Source organism: Podarcis bocagei (assembly GCF_964188305.1).
Source record: "Podarcis bocagei genome assembly, chromosome: 5".
NCBI lineage: Eukaryota > Metazoa > Chordata > Lepidosauria > Squamata > Lacertidae > Podarcis > Podarcis bocagei.
In genome coordinates this window covers 52,251,238-52,272,765 of record NC_138129.1, presented here as the reverse complement: position 1 = coordinate 52,272,765, position 21,528 = coordinate 52,251,238, and the positions used below count along the sequence as shown (strand labels likewise).

The window sequence follows — 21,528 nt, the reverse complement described above, 5'->3', positions numbered from 1 at the left end:
CTTCCACTAGGCCCCAATCTTTCTCCTGCCTCTGGCATGACTATCAGTAATTAAGGCAGCTCCATTCCCACCAATTGCAGGAATCTGCGGAAACCCTCTTCCAATTTATAAAGCAAATCACAAGGACCAAACGAGAGTAGATGCCTCCCAAATATTTCCAGTATCATTCACACTATCATGACTTCTTTTCTCAGTAGAATTTGTCAGTTTTTTTTGTTTTGTTTTCTGTAAACTCCTTTTAGATAAAGCAGAAGTGAGCAACTTGGTGATTTTGGAAGAAAACACATGGGGAAAACTATTGTAAAGGTCTATGGGTAATGGTGTTCAAGGTTTATTTCAGCAGACTATCGAACATGAAATTCACTGTTATTCATCCCAGAGCATGGCATCCTATATGACTCACAAAAGAGGAAAATCCCCCAGGCTTCCCTACGGAATGGAGCATGCATGGCAATCATTTGGCAGTTAAGGTGGAAAGTAAGTGACATATCCTGAGCCATCTCACAGCAGTGGAGGGGATAAGAACACACCAGTAGAGACCAGCTCCACATTCTGGAAGGTGGGGAGGGGAGACGCAGGCAATACAACAAAGGGAGGTGGAGAAGTGTTAATAATTTAGCATGCATTAGCGTGCACCTTCCTTGCATCCAGAATAAATGTGCATGGATCAATCAACCTGCTTAGCTCAGATTAGAGCAGCTGCTTCTCGGATTTCATAAAAACACTGAGGTCATCTCACTAAAAGTCCTCCTCCCATCACTTTTCTACTTCCATCCTGGGAAACTCCAGGCACTAAGCAATTGCTAAAAGCTGGGCAGTTTTAACAACTATTAATTGATTACTGCACCAGAGCTAAGAGAAGTAAGGCCACTGGAAAATAGTAACAGAAGGAGTGCTAGAGTCACACTCAAAGTGAAAGGCACCAGCCAGCCAAAATTAATTTACAGTAAAAGATGAATTCCTGTTGTTGTTAGCACTTTTGGACAGTAGGATCAATGGTGTGTTATTTTTAAAAATTCCTTAATAAGCAATTTGCTTTTGTCACTCGCAAAGCTTCAACTCTTTTCATAGTCTGACTTTAAAATCTCATACACAAACCCCACTTCATCTTCTGCAATTATTGCATCTGACCATGACGTGCTTAGGGATTTTAATCTTTGTCAAAAGTTGTTTCCAGATTCTGGAGTATTAATTAAAGTTCAACATTGTGAGTCTTGATTTTAGCTTTTAGCACTCTTAGTTGTGACAAAATGCCAGAACCGTCCAGAAACAAAGCCAAGGTAGTAACCATCATTGCAATATAATTTTGACTTTCACAAAACATTTTATTCAAGATATCTTAATTTTGAGCGGGAGACTATGCAAATTGATCCCCTCCTTCAGGTAGCGAAACTGCTTTAATAAGCTATTCATGCCAAAGACAACTGCCTCCTCTCTCAATTCTTCCATAATATAAATCTCATTTTCCTGACACCTGCACAAGTTTGCTACCTGGGTCAGCTTACATGTATGGTTTTGTTTCTGGCTTTGTGGGAACGCTGGGGTAAAAGCAGTGCTGTTGGGAAACTAAACAATCCTTCCTCCTGTATTGTCCAGTGTCCATGGCTCTATCTTACTCTGCTTTATCACAACTGCTTCTGGAATGTGGGCAAAAAATTATCAGATCTGAATAGCTCCTCCGCCCCTTCTCATACTTGTCATTAGTGTTTTAAACAATATCTCCTGATGGAAAGGTAGTTCCTAGGGCCTCACAATCTACTGACAGAATCACCAGCAGGAGGGAGAAGACTGGAAGGGAAAAAAAGATGCATTTAGAGTCTAAACTCCTGTTCAAACAATGCCTCACTATTTATGTTCCCAATACATCCCTGAGTGCTGACATTTTATAGACAATTTCCAAAACAGGGCCTAGCCATTTTTGGATTATATTTCAGCTATAACTTTTAGAGCTAATTATTTGCGCTGACAACCCCATATAAAAGAGGATCTATCATTACAGCAGAGCAATGCCAAAGACCTATCACGGTTCGGCCTGGTGACACGCTAATAGCAAAGCAAGGGAGAGGCAGACTCTGCAGCTCTGGAATTTGCATTCATTCACTTCTGAAAATAACACAGCATTAAAGGGGGGGGGGAAGAAAAGAGCTGCTATATCAAGATAAAACAACTCCTTAATAAATAACCTGGTAGCAATCGCAGAGCAATAATTAAATGCATGGGTGAACAGTACACAGTTGTAAGTAAAGCTGGGGGGGGGGGGAATGGACAAAAACTAAGATGCAATTATCAGTGCCAAACAAATTATAAGGCTTGGAACATCCCACTGGAATATTTAGCATCTAACATATCTCTCCCCATTAAATGTTTGAGCTTTGGGACATTTCTGGTGGGCTGGGACCAAGCAACATCCTGGTCAAGGGCTGTTCCACATATGCCTTTTTCTCACAAGGGTGTTGGGAAACATGTACATCTGGGAATATAGTGTGAAAATAGTGCCTGTTTTCCACAGGCTAGTGGCTGTGGCTTTGAAACAATAAAGAAAGAAAGACAACTGAAAAGCAGTTTGCTAGATGAAGTATTCTGATAGATTTTTAAACAGCAAAGTTTTATGGAAGCTTAACTGGATGGAATTGAAACCTAAAGGAATTAGAAATTTTATTTATTGATGCAGAATATGATATATTTTAATGAAACTGGAACAAAAAGTTGGATTTAAAATGAATTTTGAGCATATAAATTGAGATATCATGCTGAATTATAGAGAAGTGTGTACATAACACTTGTGAATAACATTAATGATGTTTATGTATGGTTTGTAAAGTGTAACTAATAATAAAAATAAAACACACCCATTTGTGCACTGGAGAAAATGGAAGTCACACTTATGATTTTAATATGTGATGGTGTAAGCATAATGCATGAAACAGCCCTAAGCGTATATCTGTCAATCAAGGCTACTTTTGCTATTGATATATGCTGGTGGTTCCACTGGAAGAAGGGATTTAATTTGTTCAGGTTACTTGACCTTGGACATGAAAGTGCCAGGCAAACAGAATCTGTGCAGCTTCAGAACGTTTCACTATCTCTCAGCTTCAATTCCTGCCAGGATCACATGCAATGTTGCCCTAAACAAGCTTTGGTTTATGTCTGAAAACAAGAAAACTTTCTCCCCATGTTAAGGGGAGCATATTCAGAGAACTAAAATGAAAACAAAAGCAACAGCTCTGGGACAACTGCAATGACAGCTCATTAAACAAGTTCTAATTCAAATTCTAATGAAGTTCACTTAGTATGGCTGTGTAGCAGTTCGAGGAGTCTTGGTTTAAGGGAATGTCTAAATAGCAGTGTCTCAGGCTTCATGTACTTTAGTGCTATTGTGCTAAACAAGAAGCACAAACAACAGAAGAGTAACTTGGAAAAGTAGGTGCTTTTAAAGTACAGACTCCAACCAGAAGTCCTGGCATGCAGAATAGGGTAGTCACTGTCCTGTGATCATTACAGGTACACAGGAAAAAGTGTGGGAACATAAGGGATGCAATAGCGGAGCATCTGGACTGAGGGATGAACATTATCCCCCTTCAGAACTAATGCATAGACATTTCCTAACTCTCAATATCTACCATTCTCTATTAATTGGTCATTTTAGGGCCTATAAAGATATGGATTCTGTTTTTTTCATCAAAGGAATACTACCTTGGGTCAGAGAAAGTTGTTGATATATTTATAGGAATTGCTTCAGGTTATGGCACTGCGAAGTCCAGGCAACATCCTCCCTTAATTTCAATACTCAGCACCATTTTGAAAATACCTGACTTAGAACAGAAGTTGAACTTCAAAGGAAATATTGGAGTAGCTTAAGCCACCTGCTAATTTTGATGTCTACCAATCACCTTTTGTCTAATATCTTGGTGCAACACAGCACTGTCAATAAGAGAAAGGCAGGTAAGATAACGGCACACCTTCCTTTCTCTAGTACAGTTGTTGCCCTTGCTGAGTGAGTCCTTGTCCAGGGACGAATCAAGTCCCTGGGTTTCAGGTATACAGGTAACAATCCTATAAACAAAAATGATCCAGCATGAGAAAACGCTGCTTTTTCAATTATGTCAGTGGTGCTTTGCGTGTATCATAAACACAGCATCTCAAACGCAAGTGTGATGTGGAATGAATTCAATGTGTTAAAAAGGCGGCTATGGTGCCTCTATCAGTTGCTCCTTCCTCTTCCTACTCTATACCAAGCAGCTTACACTGTGAGTGAGGGGTGTCCACCCCGACCGAAACTTCAAATCAGTACTTTGCATTCCTCAACAAAAAGGAAACAGGAGTCAAAACAAAGTAACAGATTAAGGCAAAACCCACTCTGCTGCCTACTCTCTATGTACATGCACCCCATTCCCATCTCAAAACACGGAAATCTTTGGGATGGACTGCATGCAGATAAGGGTCTGTGCATTTTAAACATCAAGCGACAAAAGGCATGCAAGCAGTGTGGTCAATGCTGTCAGCAAGGACATAGCAATTAGGAAGCAGATTCAGGCCTGCTATGGCAGTGCCTGGCAGAGAGCCAGGGGCCATCAGACCCTCCCCTTGCAGGGCTGGCTCTCCATCCCCTACTGGAAAAGTCTCATCAGAGGTGGCATACTGTAGATGGATAAGAAGTGAAAAGGACCAACCTTCTCGCGGATCTGAGAGATGAAAGTTTGTTTTGTTTGATGACATTGTGCGATGAAGATGAGAAGGGAATAAAAAAAGACAAGGAAAAACACAGAGAGTAAAAACAGGCCAAGCTGCATGTGTCTGCACAGCACTGAAACAACAAGACATGATGGTAGAGACCGGCCAGGACTACCCACTGTGCAACTGCGCACGCACACTCACAAACAAACATTCCTGCCACAGAACACTGGATTCAGCTTCTCTTCCTCATCCAGATGCACACAACCAGACCCTCAGTATATAGGAGCACATGTCCCAGGAACACCAAGAGCCAAGTTGATTTTGGTAGGCTGCCCCCACTTCTGGCCAAGTATAGGCAAGAACAAGTGTGCACACACTCATGGACATACCCACCACATTTCAGACACCACAGGATTTTCAGTCAAGTGCCAAGCTCCGTTCCAACTGTACAGACAGTAGCGGAGGCACTTTAACCCCCATCTGCCTCTCTCACACAGCTCAGTATCTGCACACACGCCCCATCACTCCTCAACACAGAGGAAGCAGTCCTGGTGAACAATGGAAATTCTTTAAGCATGAAGAGCCTCTTTCTCCCTCTTTCCAAACAGAGCTAAAAGCAGCAGAGAAACATTAGTGCAGTGTAAACCAGTTGCTGTGTCAGGACCCCTGATGCACTGAACTGGGAAAGAAAGGAGGGCAAGAAGTCAAAGCAACGATCACCCCAAATCAGCAGGGCAATCCAGTACATTCCTGTTTTTGTTCCTGCAGGAGAGACAGTAAGAGGTTAGTTGTGTTTCCCTGAAGGGCATGGAAGACCTCGTTTCCTTTGCAGGAATGACCTTATAGCAGCTAATATCTGTGGTGAATCGCCTGAAATTGAACCCTTGCTGAGAGAATGCAGAGACTGTTCTGGTGGTTAGAAACTGCTTATGAGTCACATTTTAAGGGTGGGAAAAGGCACGGCGGGTGTGGGGGGAGGACATTGCCTGTCAGCAGAACACACTCTCAATTAAAACCCTTAATGGGAAAGATATACACTGTATGGTTGGTTCCATCAGTAATTCATTTGCAAGGATGAGAGAGGATGGGATTTCAGCTAGTTTTCATGATGGGCAGCCACCTACCTGCTCCTTAAACAGACTGCACCAAGAAGTACCATGGAAGCTAAGATATACTCCACAGTGCATATTCTCAGCACTGATACACAATAGATGTGGGGGAGGAAGGGGAAAGGAAGCACTGTACTCCTCTCTTTGCATAGAATCGAAGAGTATGTGCTCACTTGCTCAAGGACCAGAGTGAAGTGTGTTGCAGTAGCCATTAAGTACAGAAAGTGGAAATATAGTTTTAGTTCTGCTTACTCCTTTGTCACCACCCAGGAGTGAATGGAAAAAGTACTTTGTCTTTTCTGAGTGTGACAGGAGGATTGTACCACATTTGTAGTTCCACAGTTGTTTCAGGGGATGATGGGAAGATGGCAAAGGTTCCGCCTTTGGATATGTAGTCAAATGATTGTTCATAAGATTCTATTATTTGAACCTAATCTGTTGTATGAAGAGATTAGAATCCCAGCTATATAACCTTCCTATTAAAAAAAGGTTCAAATCTTTGGGACTTCAGCAATTTGGGTGGGTTTGAATTCTGGCTCAGTTCCCCAGTGCAGACCTACATTTCTCAGTGAGGTGAGCAGACCTGTGTCTGGGGCTGTACCGCTTCAGAGTAGAGATAGGAGGATTACATAAAGATTCGCCAAAATATTAATAATAATTCCTGTATGTTAGTAAATTAGTATTCTCTGAGAGAAGGCTAGGCTAGAATCTTTCCCTTTGACATTTAGTTTTCTAGGTGGAGGTGATATTTTTATAGGAAAAAGAGCATTGAATCATGTGAACCCCACTAGCGGTCTGAAATGTATCAGCCCAGATACAGTTTTACTACCCCAGTGAAAAGTAGTTGCATAGAGGCAACTACTTTGCAAAATTACCAGCATTCCACAAAAAAGGAACTAACACTGAGGTAGGCAATATGAAAAGAAGACTGTGCTATCTGAGGTGCACAGCAATGCTATACAACTCATCAGTACAAAGCCCAGGCCAGGCAAGCTGTAATGGTTTGCCCACATGTTTGTACTTTAGATTACAGTAAGCAAGGTTCACTTATGAAGCACACTAATACAAACAGATAACTTTCTAGCCCGTCAGTCAAGAATGATCTTGGGGCCTGTAATTTGTTACTAATTGCTGGATTATCTCTTAATCACTTCTTATACTAATGGATTATAGGAAATGAACATCTGCAGCTGAGTCTGCTCTGGAAAGACCCTGGATGGAAGCAGCTACACCTCATCTCATGTTGAAATTGTGCCTACTTTATCAGTAAATATGCCAACACCTAGTGAATTGGAATGCTCACTTTCTCCCCAGAGCCCTTCTCTTCATCCCTTATCTCTGGCACTGCAGGAAGCAAGTCCTCCTGCTCTTTTCCGAACACTGGGACTTAAAAGCATGACAGTAAGAAGTGCAGTAGTTTACATCTTCCATGGAAAGAGCAATATATGCAAAATATAACTGACACCACAACCTCAAGTTCTGCTATCACCTACAGGAGCCAAGAGAGGCCTTAAGTGTTCCATGTTTCATGGCCCCATCTGTCAGTAGTCTGACAGCAACTGCTAGTCTCACTTGATGAGGGGCAACAGCATCAAAATAACAAATGTGATATTGGACAAGCAATCAGAAGGCACAATGCTGTTCCCAGTATTCCACAGAGAAACAGAAAGTAAATGAAGAGGTTGAGAAACTCCTACTAACCCTGATTACTTTGATAAGGTCAGAGAAGCTCCCAGTAATCAAATTACTTTGATAATTTATGTAGAAACCTTATAGCACATTCTCCTATCCTCTGCAGAAGAGCCAAAGTGGTAACAGTTAGGGTGACTACTTGCACAATAAACCCCACCCCAAACAAGAAAATCCATCACCCCAAAAGAGGACAAAAGAGGGTACTGGTTTGCCTAAAAATTGTATATGCTAATTTGTAGGTATTGATGCCCATTTAGAAATAGCTGTTATAATTTAACTAACAATACAATGCATTTCATCATACTGGAGAAGTCTGTGACAAAGAAACTGGTGTGCTTGCTTAATATTTATTTTTAAGCACTCCTATTTAAAATATTTACATGTTAACTCTTACCAGCTAGTTGTGTATAGAACTGTAGCCTTATTATTATTATTATTATTATTATTATTATTATTATTATTATTATTATTATTATTATCCAGTTACACTTCTAACTTCTTTTTCCAGAAAAAGGGCAAGACATGCCTTATCACAGTGTAAAGTTGGTGTTTTTTTAATCATAGCACCTTTCTGCATAAGACTTATGAAGATTAACATTTTTAAAAAACTCACAATGTGATCAGCTTTCTCGTACAGAAAGGTAGTAACAGTTCCATCTATTTACTCAGAAGCAACTCCCACTGAATTCAGTGGGTCTTTCTCCCATGTAAATAAGTGGGTACAGGATTGCAGCCTAACCAATCTCTGGTTTTGTGGGTCAACATTTTACTTTAATAGTTGATTCAATTAGCAGTTTTATTGTTCATAAAAATAATTCCTTCAAAATTGCATTACTAACTGGGCTGACATAATCTGGATGACACAGTGATGGGTAACTCTTAGCTGATGCTCAATTTATTTTGGTTTTACAGCACTCAAGAATTCTTAAGCGATGGAAGCATATGTGGCTCAGAGAGCAAACTTTTTTATGTGCAGGAGGAGTATAACTAAACCAAATTATCCACCCTGGAGTTTATATCCACTGAAGCTGGTTGGGGAAAAACTGACGGAAAATGCAGAAGAGGGCAAGTGACAACCATTTCAACTTATAAGGTTGCTAGGAGAGAAAAACATTTTGGTAGGATGCCGCAAGAGCTAATCCAACCATCCGAGATCCACAAGCCACATTCAGCCTATGTACAGCTACTCAGACCATTCCCCTGCTCACATGCATGCTATATTTTATTCATGGAAAGAATTATCTCCTTTTCCCACTGACTGTTTTTTCCCCATGTACACAAGATTAGTTGATGTAGGGAAGTGGTTAAAGGTGTGGTCTAAGAGAGAGGAAGTACCCAGTTAAAAGAGCTCAGCTAGGATTTGCTCCCAACAAGCAGGTCTCTCTCAGTTTCACCTCCTAATTTGCAGTATGTGGATACTGATAGTGGTCTATTTTACAGAGTGTAAGGATTACTGAGAGGAGTTATGAAAATGATATGAGCGCTAAGGAAAAGTGCTCGGTTATTATACTTGCAGGTTATATTATAAACACAGAAAACTATATGGCATTGGAGGCGCCAGCTACACAGATTACTGTGGCTTGCCATTTACTCTTCTCAGAGCTACACAGAGACCACACACTGTAGGATGCTTCTAACTCTTTGGATGCACATCTGAACAAGGGTAAGGGACAAGCTACATGTTATGTTGCAGCTATGGGTAACAAATCCCTGAATGGTTCCTCCTCCTCCCTTGCAAAGTGCTGTTGCAAGGGGATGGAGTGCAAGGAGGGAGGAGGAGGAGTAAAGGGGAATGAGTAAATGTGATTCTTAACCTTCCTTTACCAGCCACTTTCCCTTGAAACTGCAACCCTCATCTTTTCGTTTATGAGGTCCAAACCTGTGATTTCAAGGTTACCAGGAATCCAGAACCTTGGTTGGGATAAAAGCAGCTGTGTGTGTGTGTGTGTGTGTGCGTGCGCGCGCACACACACACACACACACACACACACACATATACATACCCACACAGGAACAGCAGTGGGAAAACTGAATACTCCATCCCCTGATGCAAACCAACCCTACCTCAGGACAGTTTGCAAGCAAGAAGGGGTCATCATGGCTACAGTATTCCTTGCCTCTAGTGACATGAAACTTGTATGGTTTCAATAATATAACATGGGGATAATATTTGTGCATACATCCTGTTCTGTTTTCTCAAACAGGGGAAGTAGCCTCCTGCTTTGGCAATGGATTGGGAGCCAAAGGAATTGTGAAAGTCTTTCACTGGGCTGGTTAGGGTGTCTATTTTGTTCTATAAAACGAAGCCGCCTGCACAAATATAGTCCGAGAAACAGTACATATGGCAAACCTCCACAGGGGACAATTTATGTAGTAACCTGTCTTTTATATACTATGGGGCTTTATCTCAATCCTGCAGCTTGGAGTCCAACCTTGTAAAGATTATACACAATAAAAAGAGGCTTGTTTCGAAATTTATGCCTGAGAAATACAACAGTTAATAGAAAATAAGCCACACACACAGGGCTAGAAACATATCCTTACTAGAAGCTTGGCTTGTGTCACCTTATCTCCAGAGAGAGCCAGCCAGCCAGCCAGCTAGCTGAACAACCTGCTCTTCGCATCAAACCTGGGGTCACAGTTTACTGCACTCCTTAGAATCTAAGGGGAGTTCTCTAGCTAAATAAAGAAAGTCTCAACAAACAGGGAATCAGGCAGGTTTAAAGGTGAGGTTTCTTTGCCTTGGCAGCCTGTGTATTCAGGTGAAACATTAGCCTTCCCAAGCTTTTTCGGAAAGGCTCGACACAGAGAAAGATACTTGAAATAAAATGTGAAAGTGATTAAGAATGTCCAAAAATTTACACAACAATGTAAACATGAAATATGTTCAAACAAACACCATCCCTTTACTCTGGGGAGATATGACATTATTTTTACTAGAGCTGACTACACACACACACACACACACACACACACACACAGAGTACAGGGTATATAAGGTCAATAATAAGCACATTATGCTTGAGAAATGGGCATTTCTGCTGCACAGATAAAGAGTTCTGAGACTATCTGAAACTTCAGCATCGTACAGATTTGTATGTTGAAATTGTTCTGCAAGATGAAACGGCACCTGTAGAAAATGAGTGCTGAACACAATGAGAGTAACCGAGAGACCTAGAAGCAATCACACAGTAAGTCATTTTGGCTTCTCCTGGGAATAACTCTTCCTCAGCTTGGTTAAGGCAGCTCCCCTCCACCCCACAAATAAAAGGCGTGTGCATGAGTATTAGGAAGCAACGATCAAGTGGGGAGACAGAGAGAGAGAGAAAAGAGAAAAGACAGAGGAAGGAATGAAGATGGAAACAGTATTTCTAAATGGGTAGTTATTGAGATCCAGGACCTAAGAAGGAATAAGAGTTTAACTGCCAACCAGTCAAAGGCACCAAATTGACACTCTTCTTCTTTCCCACTGTTATGTAAGTACCACACCTCCAAGGGGTGTCTTACATTAATATCCCTGGCTAATACAAGGTCTGGCCAAGGAGAACACACATTGTCCCCATGTAAAACAGAACAGAAAACTCATCAGCTTTTAATGAAGTACCAAACTCTTTGCTCTCCAAACACAAAATTCTGTATCAAATTTAACGCAGTGAGTGAAAAGACTTTGAGATCTAGGAATAATAACAAGTTAAGAAAACAGTCTGGCAAAGTGGCTTCGTGCAACAAACTGAAGCTGATTCTCAGCAGGAATGGAAGGTATTGTAATAGCTTCTGCAATAATCCCTGTTGCTGACAAGGTGTTGACCAAGAGAGCTTATGGAAACTAACATGCTATTCCAGAGTCAACATGATGCACCAACTCACCTGCAAGAGAACAAGTCAAGCTTATGAAATGAATGCTCAAAGCTTTATCTCATTAAAATAAATAAATAAACCCTCCCCAAAAAGGGTGGTGGTGAGAAAAAGAGAGACCCACGAATTTCACAAAGCCCCCAAATACGCTTTTGTTTAACAAAATATACAAATAATTAAACATGAACTTTTGCCCCCTTTATGACAGTGGTTTAACCAGTCTGACCATTAAAGAAGCTCTGGCGAAAAAAATGAAATAAAGAAAAAAAATTGTGGCAAGAATTGACTTTCCAAGGCTTGAACTCAATGACTGGTTGGGCATTTAGGTTTCATCATTTACAATACATCATAAAGGTAACCTCTCACTGCAACGTCTCATGGGTCATTAGAGAAGGTGTAGACACGGAAGAGAAGGTAGAAAGGGATGGAAGTTTGCCTTCTCCAACTTTACCTCGCACATAAAGGTTGGCTGGAGCAGAGTAACGGGTCCCAGCACTGTTCGTGGCGACACATTCATATTTGCCTTGGTCTGACTCTTCACTGTTCTCAATCTGTAGAGCTCCTATGTGGAAAATAGAACACAGACAATATTGGTTATAATAATATATTTACAAAACATGTGAATTTTTGCTCTGTGTCCCTAACTTAGGACACAAAGGGTTTCTGGTAAATGTGTGGCATGGCACTTCTCAGAGGGTCCACCAAACACCACTTCCACTTGGTTGTTGCCAGAAAGCACCTGCTGTGTCCAGTTTTTATAGCTGCACAGGCAAACAGTTACTGACACCTTTTCAATTCACTTCTTATGGAACACATCCATTTCTACCAAGCACAGAAACTTTCAAAAGAATTCAGGTTTATCCGTTGAAATATCACAACAAATACAATCTTCACACAACCAATTTGCATCTTGATGCACTACTCTCCTTCCTTTAATTATCAATTCGATTCTCTAAAATTAAACTTTCACTTCCCCATAAAGTATGAATAACAGAATCTTAGAAACCTACAAACCAAAAGGATTACAAGATTGTACCCTGAGAAGTCCTTTGCGTTTCTGCTTCTGAAGACTACTCCTTTCATTTATGATAAAGTCCTCAATACAATCATCAATACAATTAATAAGTCAGCATCAGAAAATGGTACAACTTGTGTTAAATCCAATTTAAACCTGAAATCAGCCCAACCAACATTAGGGACAAATACGGCTTGAATGGAATTCTTGTTCCTTATCTCGTCCATCATAGATGAGTGCTGAACCCTGTCCAGTTGTTTCCTCTGGAAATCATTTAAAATGGGCTGCATCTAGCTTGTGGAGGAAGTAAGGATGACAATAGTGAAGGGGAAAATAAGCAAAGGGTGAATGTAGAAGTAGCCTTGATGCCACTTTGCCAGATCAGAACCTCCATACTTCCTGAGTAGCAAAGACTTTCTTGGTTCTTCCAGAAGTTGAGATTCCAGAGATGGCAGAAGAGGGCATTTGCTCAGAAACACATACACACCTGAACCAAGAGAAAAAGCATTAACCTGTCTGCTTGTCAGAGTCTGAACCCATTTCCATTTGCCAGAGAAAACAGCACTGTGAACAGAAGCCAAAATTGCTGTCTCCGCTCTTCCCACTTCAAGGAACGGAGGTCAAATTCAGTTTTCATATCATTGCAACAGAAGGAAAACTAATGTGAATCAACTGCTGCCACCTACATTATTTAGAAGGATAAATTGAGACTGTAGCCTAAGTCTATATGTCAGGGAGAGAAAAAATGAACCTCACTGAGCTTTGCTATGTAATAAAAATGATGTAGGGAGCCCTTCCTATTGTTATGCTGGGGCTGGCAAGGGGCAGCCAGAAAAGCCTTCCTTCTGCCACTCTTAAGGTGTTTTCACATATAATACTAATAAGTTGGCTGTTCTTTAATACAGCAGCAGCAGCATTATCAGGTTTGTTTTTAATGTTTTGTAACCCAGACCAGGAAAACTTCATCTACTACTACTGCTGCTGCTACATTGCTGCTGTTGTTAAATTTATTACCCACCCTTCATCAGCAGGTGCCAGGGCTGGTTACTATGATTTAAATTCAGTATTAAAAACAGTTAAAACTAATTTCAGGTGGGTCCTGAAAACACACATCTGAAAACACCAGGATAAAAAGGTGCGTCTTCAGCAACTGACAAAGGCTATATAGCAAAGGTGCCACTATTTATAAGCTGCTGCAAAGAATGTCCTCTCCTGAGCCATCACCTTGAATTTCTGAGGGCGGCAGAGCCACCCAAAGGGCGTCTCTGCTGATCTTAATATCTGAGAGGGTCTGTAGAGAAGGCAGCAGTGTCTCAGATATTTGGGGCTTAAATAATTTAGAGCTTTAAAAACTAGCATGAGCAGCTTGAATTGGCAGAAAATGTAGCTGTTTTAGAACATGAGTTGCATAAGTGCTAAAGGCAAACCCAGCCAGCGATCTGACCATTGAATTTTGAACCAGTTGAAGTTTCCAAGTCATCTTCATGTAGAGTAGTCCAATCTGGAAGTTACCAGAGCATGCAGCACTGTGGCGAAGTCACCTCTGTCCATACGGGGTTGTAGCTGGCAAACCAGCCATAGCAGGAAATTAGCCACCAAAAGTGACAATGCTGGACAACACCCTCAAGCTATGAACCTGCTTCTTCCAGGGGATTGCAACCCTGCTCAGAAGAGGCTGCCCTCCCAGCTCCTGGATTTTCAGGATTCATTTTTAATTTGTTGGCCCACATCCAGTCCATCACTGCCTTCAAATATAACAAAAGCAAGTATTAAAATATAGTAACAGCAAGCAATGATGACCTGCATCATGGCTGACAGGAGGCAGAGGGAACCCCCAAGAAAGGGGATTCAAACTCCTAGCCTCCTGTTCCTTGACCCTGGATATTTCCAAACATTATGTATGTGCGTTTCCCTACATTGCTCCTCTCTACTTGTGAGGCACATGCATATGCTTTATATTGCCTTCCCCAACCCCAAAATGTTTTGTACTAGAATTCTCATCATTCCTCACTATTGGCTTTGCTAGCTGGGGCTGATGGGAATTGGGGAAGGCTACTCTCTACTGACTTGTAATTGCAAGTGAAAATAGGTAGTGGGGGTTGGTGGGCTTCATAAGCATGGTCAGAGATGGCTAAAATAAATAAATCCACAGATACCTTCTCACCTTACATTTCTGAAGGTATGTCTAATCTGTGGAACATAGAAGTGTTCTGGTTTTGGCAGGACCTGCCTTCCTTTGCCAGCAAAGTTAATGAAAAATGTTGACTGTCTCATTAACAGAGCAATCCTATGAATGTTTACTCAGAAGCTTCACTTGTATTCAGTTAAATTTATGTTCATATAAGTCCACAAGAGTGAAACCTTTTTGAGGATTTGATGAGGAAGGCAAAAGCCTACTTTCACAATCTCACACTGGGTTCTTGCAGCTCTGCAGTTGCCAGTAGAGTAAAATGGTGCACAACATTTTCTGGATCATGATTTATATATCAATACTCTACTTAACATGCCGCTTAGATTTTCAGCTCTAATAATCCTAGGTGCTACCTGGAATGGCAGCCAAAGGCCCCCATCTCAAATTTATTTATTTTTTTACGGCCAAATAAGCTAAATAAATAAAAACAAAACTACCACAGTGATGTTATTACTGATGCTCATTATGTTCCTGTTCAGCTGTGCCTCTTCTTCCTGAGCATGATGATTGGCATGGCTGGGACCTGGAATGAAGCTGGGTTTCTGTGATATATACAAGTGAGGCAGTCACTGACGGAGAGCTATGAAACTGAGCAGCACACAAGGGCAAATGCAGGAATACAGCTCAATCACTGATTCCCCTTCCTTTTGTGTATCATGCATCTGGCATTCATGCACTTTCCTCTTGTACTCCAGATACAGAAAAAGAGAGATTGAGATATGCAGATCCCAAGAGAAGCAGCACTACAAGGCTGCCAAAGAGGGTGCTAAGGGCAAAACAGCGTGAAATTTGGGCAATAGTAAAAGTATTAGATAAAAAGTTTCTCAGCCCTTCTCTGCCAATTATCAGATCTTTCTGTTTCAAAGTAATTGTCCTTCTGCTTTGCAGTGGTGAAACTCACACTGGAGGAAAGTCTATCCAGTCAACGGGTACGAACGCTTTCCAATTGATTCCAATTTATTTTGTGAAGAAAAGGACCATTTAAAATGCTGTCTTCCCTTTAATACTTCCACTGCTTCTCATGTACCTGCAATGGCAAAATCTGAAGCATCAGAGGTCCATGACATGCCAGCATTTTCTGCTTCCAGGAGAAATATTTCTCATAATATTTAATTGCATTCTATAACAACATTGAAAACTTGATTTGAACTTTGAGAAAGGGGACATGTGTCAAGTCACTTCCCCTAAAGCAGCTTTTATTTTTGCTTACTAGCCATCCTTCAAAATACACATCCATTCATCCATCCTCTTGTCTAACCTGCCAGTCACCAACTAGACCCATGCATCTCTGAACAGTCTATCAAAACTCACCCTGACCTTTCAGCCTGGGTCTCACCTGAAAGGCAAAGGGGGAATGTTAAAAGTGACAACATGCCTTGTGAACACAGAGCTCTCAGTTAGAAAAATGACAGCACCTCTGGACAGCAAGAGTAGAACTGCGGCTGCAGGGCCCAAAGGAAAGGTTAGTTTCAGAAATAAAATTTTATCCTGCTTCTCCATCCTGACTTCCATAACACTTCCATTCAATAGGCAGAAAGTATGATTGGCCCTTCAATGCATTCACATAGAATCCACCTCTCAACATGAACCACTGAAAACTTTACATCCAACTAGCCGTGCAAACAAAAAAATAATTTAGTTTTATTTCCACATCAAATTGATCCCAGAAGTGCAACAAACTTACCTTAGTGAGAACCACAGTACAGACCACTATGTGAGTATAACCTCCCTTTCACAAAAGTGCCTTCACCTACCACATCTGGTAATCTTTAGAGACTCAATAGCCTGTGTGTTTAACAAAAGGTGTAAGTCTGACACAAATCCTGTATGAGATGCTAAGAGGTGGCTTTTTGGCACGTACAGAAATGTCATCTTTGACATTCAAACGGGACACATACATTTTAAATAATGTCAGACACATTCTTAAAATACCTCATTAGGACTCAGATAGGGAGATTTATGTTTTATGAGATGGATGATTCTCATTATAAAGATATGTCCACTTTCCTCAAAAAGGATGTACGGAACATCCAGGCGGTTCTGGTGCTGAGTCATTAATGCCCTCGCTTGTTGATACAGAGGAAATACATAGCAGTTGTGTGCTGGGAAAGGCCCAACCTGATATGGGCAAAGATAGGGCCTACTTGGTTACTTAGCATTCAGTCTGTCATTTTGCTTGTGATAGAAGCAGAGAAAAGGTTTTAAAAATGTGTGGCATCACAGCTGTCAATCTTGCAGCATTCCAGAGAGAAGATGACAGAGAAACCCATTCATATCAAAATGAGGTTTACAGTTTTTCCCCTGACCCAGATTTTTCACAGAAGCAACTTGATGCAAATACACTTGAAACAGCAACCCCCATTTGCTCCAAAATCACTTAACAAGAACTGAAAACATTAACCCCCAGCAACAGAACCAGTTCCAAAGACTTGGATTATTGACTTCCAGCAGTGATTCAGTGGAGAGAGAAGGGGGAGGAAAGAAGGGGAGCATTGGACAAATGAGATAGTGTAATTTAGTGGTGCTAAAAAGTTTATCAGGAAATTCAGGGGTCAGTCAACAGCAGTAACTGAAATCACAAGAGATCAGAGTCACACTATATAGTACTGATTACAACCTTAAAATTAATTCAAGGGACTACTTTGAGTGTGTAGGCTAGAAATGTTACTAGCACATATAGGCAGTGAAACTAGCAAGGTCTGGGAATGCAGAGCTGTCAGACTGGAGGTGGATTGAACAATTGAAGACTTAATGCAGCCAGATGTGTGTCTGATTCATTTACTCACAACAAATCTTTATGCTACAGTGCACCATGAATCCTTGTCAGGCTTCAGAAGGGGTGGAGCTGGCATCTTAGATCTCCTCCCTTCTCCTTCATATCAGAGAAGGGCCAGCAAAATAATAATAATAAATAATAATAATAATAATAATAATAATAATAATAATAATGTTATTTATTAAATTTATGAAAAGGTGCACCTTCAGCTCTCAAAGAAAGTCCTCCAGTCTTATTCCTCAAGTTAGATTTGCCTGGCATTTTAAGAATTTATTTCCTTTGTATTAGTTCAATTCCTGTCAGCAATAATGCAGAAGGAAGGGCTTCACTGTTCTCTTGTGAAAATGTTACATCCTTCAAAACACGCCACAGCAACTATTTCAGACCTGCCAGGACGTGGTGCCCCAGAGGGTGACTGAATCTGAAAGATTCAAGACCTCAGAGCCCTCTGTGGCATGAATGGGGATAGCGTTCTCCCTCTGAAAACCTCTCGTTGAATAACCCCCTTTGACCTGTGCACACCTGCGATGGATGATTCTACAAGGCGCCACACTAAAAATAAACAAAAACAAGCACACACAGGAAGGAACAGCAGATGCGCAAGTGAGCTGACAAGAGTTTGGAGTGAAAGAATAGCTGGAGATGATATACTGTTGGAGACGGGCATGGCAGAAAGGATATGGAGTGACATGACAATTAGAGGCACAGTTCAGCATTCTTACCTCTGATTGGTGTACCACCTGGTGAGGTAATTTGAATGCAAATAAGATTAGAGAGAAGCGTTAGTACAAAGAGGAAAGGAAGAAAATTGTAACTAAAAAAGTAGAAAGTTTTTCAAAGCTAGAATCTGTATTAGCGCAACAGGAACAAACAAAAATAAATAAATAAAAAGAAATAAAGGATGTGCAGTAACAAGTCAGAGTGATGCCCTCAGGTGGTTAGTAAAGCTCTCTGCTACCAAGAACACAGAGTCTGGCCCCATTTTACCCAATTAATATATTGCTGGTCCTACACAAAGGAGGGCTCTGACTCCTAAGCAAAACCACTGGCATTCATTGTCACAACTGAGATGGAGAAGCCACTGGGATATGGGTGCTGCGCCCTTTTATTCTGCCAGAAGGTGGGGCTGTGGGAGTACCAGAGTGAGGGTTGTGAGAGAGTGTGTGTGGGGAGAAAAATTAAGCATATGGTGTTGGTGAGACACACATTCTTGGTTTAAGATTACATGGACCGTTGGGGACAAAATCTGATTATGTAATTGAAACTTAAAAACTGAGTGATGAATTCAGGGGTAACTTTAATAAAACCTACACCAGGCTCCCCCTGGCCAGAAATTGGTATTCTACACAACAGATTTTTCAAATAAAAATCTAAAGCACTTTCTTCTAGTTTTTATTTGGACCAATGGAGCACCAGACTCGCTCTGCGTAATTTATACAGTAGGCAGAGGAAAGGGATGCCAACCCTCCTTATAAGGGAGCAGAAAATAAGTTCACATGCTATGAGTGCATCTTATAAGGAGGGCTTGGTTACAAAGCTAACTGCTCCAAAACCTCAAGCAAAAGTGCAGTTTGCTCAGTCATGGGCTTTATTTTTAGCATGGTCCAGATGTGCAGAGGGAGACCCGTGTATGTAAACTGACAGCAAACTCCTCTGATCCCCAGTTTTGTCCCCTTGGTCTTATTTTGTGCAAATGAAGGCTGTTAGTAAGGTGAGGGAGATTCATGCAGATCTAATTTGTAGGCAGTTCATGGTATGTGTTGGTTTGATGCAAATTTTGCACATCTGAACACCAAGCACTTACCAAAGAAAACTGGGGAGTTTAAACAGATAGAAAGAGAGGGTTAAACAGGACACAGAGCGTCAAATCATGTTCCGTGTATTGATCAATAAATACCAGTAAGCATATGAGTGCTGTGTATCTGAGATTAACCGCTCCCCACATTCCATTATCCACAGCACTGATCACCCAATGGGAAACAAAGAAAGACACTCAAAGATTTCTGTAAATACAAAGAAGGCAGATTTTAAGCATGTTTAACTTGCCTCTTAAAGAGTAATTAAAATATTTACACTTGTTATCTCTTTCCCTCCCACTCTCCTAGTGCATGTTCCTTCAGGCAGTAGCCCTAGCTTTTAATCAGAGGAAGCAGTTCCAGCTGCTTCGTTTAGCATTCTCCACAGCCGAGATGACATTACTCCATTTTCGCTTTATGGCTGGTTTATACTTGCTGATGCTTTTGTCCACAGATGAGTGAAGCATCAGGAAGGCTAATGTCGTTTGCAGAAGTTGCGGGTAATCTCTACCATAATAAATCTGCTGCCTATTTATCTGCTTTTCTAACTACCATTCCATCCCCCTTGACAGAACCATTCTCATCACGGAAGCTTGCATGGCTCACAAGCTGTACTGACAGGAAGAAGAGGGTTATTGGTTCATGTCCCAAAGAAAAATTTGCCGAGTGCTTACTTGCCCCTGCACCATCTCCAAATTATCGCTGTAAATAAAGAGTCTTTATCCCCTTCCCCTACTCTAAGAGACAAGAAGCATCTCTTACAACAGAGTCCAGAAATGATTCCTGGCTAACTGAAGCAGCATCTGTTTTATGTTGCTGCCAAACAGATCTGGAGCTGTTCTGTATCCACCTAGTCACCGAAAATTCTGTATGGATGCAAAGCTAAGGAATCCCAACACACACTCAAAATGGATTCCCTAAAGTTTAGTTGGTGTGTTATTAAAACCCAGTCTCCAGATCTCAGTGTAAGATAGCCCTTGCCAGAGCTGTATAATGACTCTGAAGCAATGAAACAAGATCTCTTTGGACTAGTATGCACTAATATATGTTAGAGAATATGGCAATAAAAGACATAAAATAAAAATTATTCAGAACTCCCATGGTAGTGGTCAGGATCACCAAATGAAGATGTAAGTCATATGCTACAAAATAAAAATTTGGACAACATCCTAAGTTTTAACTCCAATGGAGTACGTTTTCAGCATGAACAAGAATGCAGAAGCTGCCAGTTTATCCAATTCCTGTCATCTCCAAACTCCTGCTTGAAACCTGGAGACCAGCTGCTAGTCATTATAGACTATATTCAGCTAGATGCACCAATGGACTGACTTTGCATGCAGCTTCCACTGTTCTTATAAGACATCCACCCAACCTAAATAATTAATGACACTTATTATTGTGCTGCCTTAGGGTGCTTCCAGGAGGGGCTTATATTGCAAACATAATGCTCAGATCAGATATTTCAGTGTGCACATTTGGCATGTTAGCTTCCACATATTTCTGTTCCCCACCTCTCTCCCAGTCATGGATATCATTGCTATTCTGCCAGTTGCTGTCCACATTAGAGGACCTCAACAGAGTGTATATGAAGATGGTTTTGTTGTCCCTCCTGTCCAACACTCCACCACCACCCTCCATTGCCTTCTGCTCTGTGCATGTATGCAGGTATTTCTGTACCTGTGTACAGACTGTCGCATTAGGGGCCATCCACTGAAATGTCACCACATGTGACAAACTGCCACCATCACCACACAAAAAAGTGCTAATGCACTAACTAGCTTCCACACCCGCAGTGACTTTAGGCTTATAAGTTATTTTTACTTATCTATTTTTCGCAGTAAGGGGTATGGAAATTAAATGTAAAAAAAATATATTGCTTGGCATTTTGGTGACAACAACTTCATGCGGACACTGCAAGAAAAAATTGCATGGTTCAGCAGCAATTCCACAATAAACTTCTGTCTGGAAGCACCCTTAGTAAGCAGTGACAAGAGCAGGAATTTGGCTGTGCATACAGTCCTTTCATTCCTCACTTCAAGCAAAACAATCCGCAATGTCTTCCATTAACGATAGTTTCCAATTTCATCTGAACTAGGAAACCATGGTTACCAGTTAATTAAACTTTGAAAAACTGTTTAATATCTTGGTTTGTTCTGAAGATGTTAACCAAAATTTCCTGGTTTGGATGAAAACAGGAAATTATAGTTAAGGAATGACATCTTCATTTGCTCACTTTCTAGCACAAAGGAGCTTTGAATGTGACCAAAAGGCTTGTCCATATCATTGATAATCTACATTAGAAACATTCAGGTCTGAATGACCATTTAAACCGAATCCAAACAATTTGAGGTATATGGCACTTTGCACAGCCTTGAATGCATAACTACAGATATAGCAGACCTGAGGATCTGACTTTCCCA

General features: G+C 41.0%; 1 protein-coding gene and 1 long non-coding RNA gene across 13 annotated transcripts in view; both read right to left on the bottom strand.

The window, feature by feature from the left end:
* Positions 1-21,528, bottom strand: part of PTPRF (protein tyrosine phosphatase receptor type F) — a 478,572-nt gene that overhangs the window by 75,510 nt on the left and 381,534 nt on the right. For 7 of the 12 annotated variants that reach the window (XM_081195233.1, XM_081195237.1, XM_081195236.1 and 4 more), the window contains exon 7: positions 11,782-11,892. In XM_081195233.1, the coding sequence (XP_081051359.1) occupies positions 11,782-11,892 (111 nt within the window). Of the gene's footprint in view, positions 1-11,781; positions 11,893-18,034; positions 18,053-21,528 lie in introns of all 12 variants that reach the window. The other 5 variants (XM_081195232.1, XM_081195228.1, XM_081195234.1 and 2 more) reach the window with 1 other exon arrangement.
* The window catches only part of LOC308587585, a 440,103-nt gene that overhangs the window by 76,234 nt on the left and 342,341 nt on the right, over positions 1-21,528 (bottom strand). The window lies entirely within an intron of this gene.